The 1,802-nt window shown below is 34.4% G+C and overlaps 1 protein-coding gene across 1 annotated transcript; it reads right to left on the bottom strand.

Moving 5' to 3' along the window:
• Nucleotides 1-905: 905 nt before the first annotated feature.
• LOC141491662 (acyl-CoA-binding protein-like) lies at nucleotides 906-1,265 on the bottom strand. The gene has a single exon (XM_074192545.1). It carries the CDS (start codon nucleotides 1,256-1,258, stop codon nucleotides 995-997), a length of 264 nt encoding a protein of 87 aa, XP_074048646.1. The 5' UTR covers nucleotides 1,259-1,265; the 3' UTR covers nucleotides 906-994.
• Nucleotides 1,266-1,802: the final 537 nt, after the last annotated feature.

Here is a 1,802-nt window from a genome sequence, read left to right as displayed (position 1 = left end):
CTAATCTTGCTTCCCCCCCCCCCACAGAAGGTATTCTGTCAGTCTTTACATTATTTCCATGGTATACATTGATCTAAGTTGAATACGATGAGAGAGAAAAATCATATACTTAAGGAGGAAAAATGAAGTATAAGAGATAGCAAAATTACATAATAAGATAACAGGTTTTTTTCCTAAATTGAAGATAATAGTCTTTGGTCTTTGTTCAAACTCCACAATTCTTTCTCTGGATACAAATGGTATTCTCCATCTCAGATACCCCAAAATTGTCCCTGATTGTTTCACTGATAGAATGAGCAAGTCCATCAAGATTAATCAACACCCCCATGTTGCTGTTAGGGTGTACAATGTTTTTCTGGTTCTGCTCATCTCGCTCGATATCAGTTCATGCAAATCCTCCTAGACCTTCCTGAATTCCCATCCCTCCTGATTTCTAATAAAACAATAGTGTTTCATGACATGCATATACCACAGTTTGTTAAGCCATTCCCCAGTTGAAGAATATTTACTCAATTTCCAATTCTTTGCCACCACAAACAGGACTGCTATGAATATTTTTGTACAAGTGATGTTTTTACCCTTTTTCATAATCTCTTCAGGGTATAGACCCAGTAGTGGTATTGCTGGATCAAAGGGTATGCACATTTTCGTTGCCCTTTGGGTGTAATTCCAAATTGCTCTCCAGAAAGGTTGGATGAGTTCACAGCTCCACCAACAATGCATTAGTCATGACACTTTTTTTAAAGTAACAAAAGCACTTTATTGATTTACAGATTAAAGAAAACTATTAAAAACTATTGAACCAAGATTACTAATTACTTGGCTCTCCAATTCAACAGCTAGATAGCTGTGTAACCTGATGGGACTAGAGTAGCCATGCCAACTCTCACTGCTGCACATTACACTGGTTTGACTTTGACCACAGGATTAGGAAATCAAACATTATTTTAGTTTAGCTTCAAAAGTGCACGCTGATATCTGAATCCAGTTTCTTTTATATTCCATATTTTGTTTTTAGTTCTTCCACTTTTGCAACATAAGCTTTCATGGCATCTTCTTTGGATTTCCCTTTCAAAGAGCTCCAGGCATCCCACTTAGCTTTGCCTTTGAAGTCCAACATACCTGGTTGCTCTGTATTTATATCTCCGACTGTGGCTTGTTTGTAGTGACTATAGATGAACAACATCTCCTGGTCATCTGGTTTGGATTTCAGGTTTTTGACTTCTTTGGTGGCTTGTTCAAATTCAGCCTGAGCCATGCTGCTGGGGTGCTGCAGCCATGACACACTTTTTTAATGATAACAAACTAATTCATATAAGCTTTCATCAAAATATCTGTAAAGTCCATGATATAAATTAAATCATCACTAAAAGGCAAACTTCACCTTTACTTTCCCAGCCTTTAATCATAAACTTAGATTCAAACATTACCAAAGCAATTCTGAAGAGAAAGGGAGGAAATTATAATATTTAGAGTCATATAGGGAATTTTTCTCAGAATTTTCTCCTTCAGTCAGCCAAATGAGCATCATGTTAGGCACTAATAAAAATCTATTGTGCATTTGAATTTCACTAACTTTTTTGTTCATTATACTCTAAAATAATGTAATAGATATGATTGTTTTATACAATTTGATTTTGTATGTCTTTTTTTCTTTTTAAACTTTACTAACAGAAAACTAAAAACAATAAATATTTAAAAGATTGTTTTAATTACAAAATAATTAGATCCAGGTGAATAGTTCAAAAGGTTAAATTTGCTAGACTGCAAATATTCTTCCATATATTTAAATTTTGATTCAT

This window comes from Macrotis lagotis, chromosome 6 (assembly GCF_037893015.1).
Source record: "Macrotis lagotis isolate mMagLag1 chromosome 6, bilby.v1.9.chrom.fasta, whole genome shotgun sequence".
Taxonomy (NCBI): domain Eukaryota; kingdom Metazoa; phylum Chordata; class Mammalia; order Peramelemorphia; family Peramelidae; genus Macrotis; species Macrotis lagotis.
The sequence above is the reverse complement of the archived record's forward strand: the minus strand, read 5'-3'. Positions and strand labels throughout refer to the sequence as shown.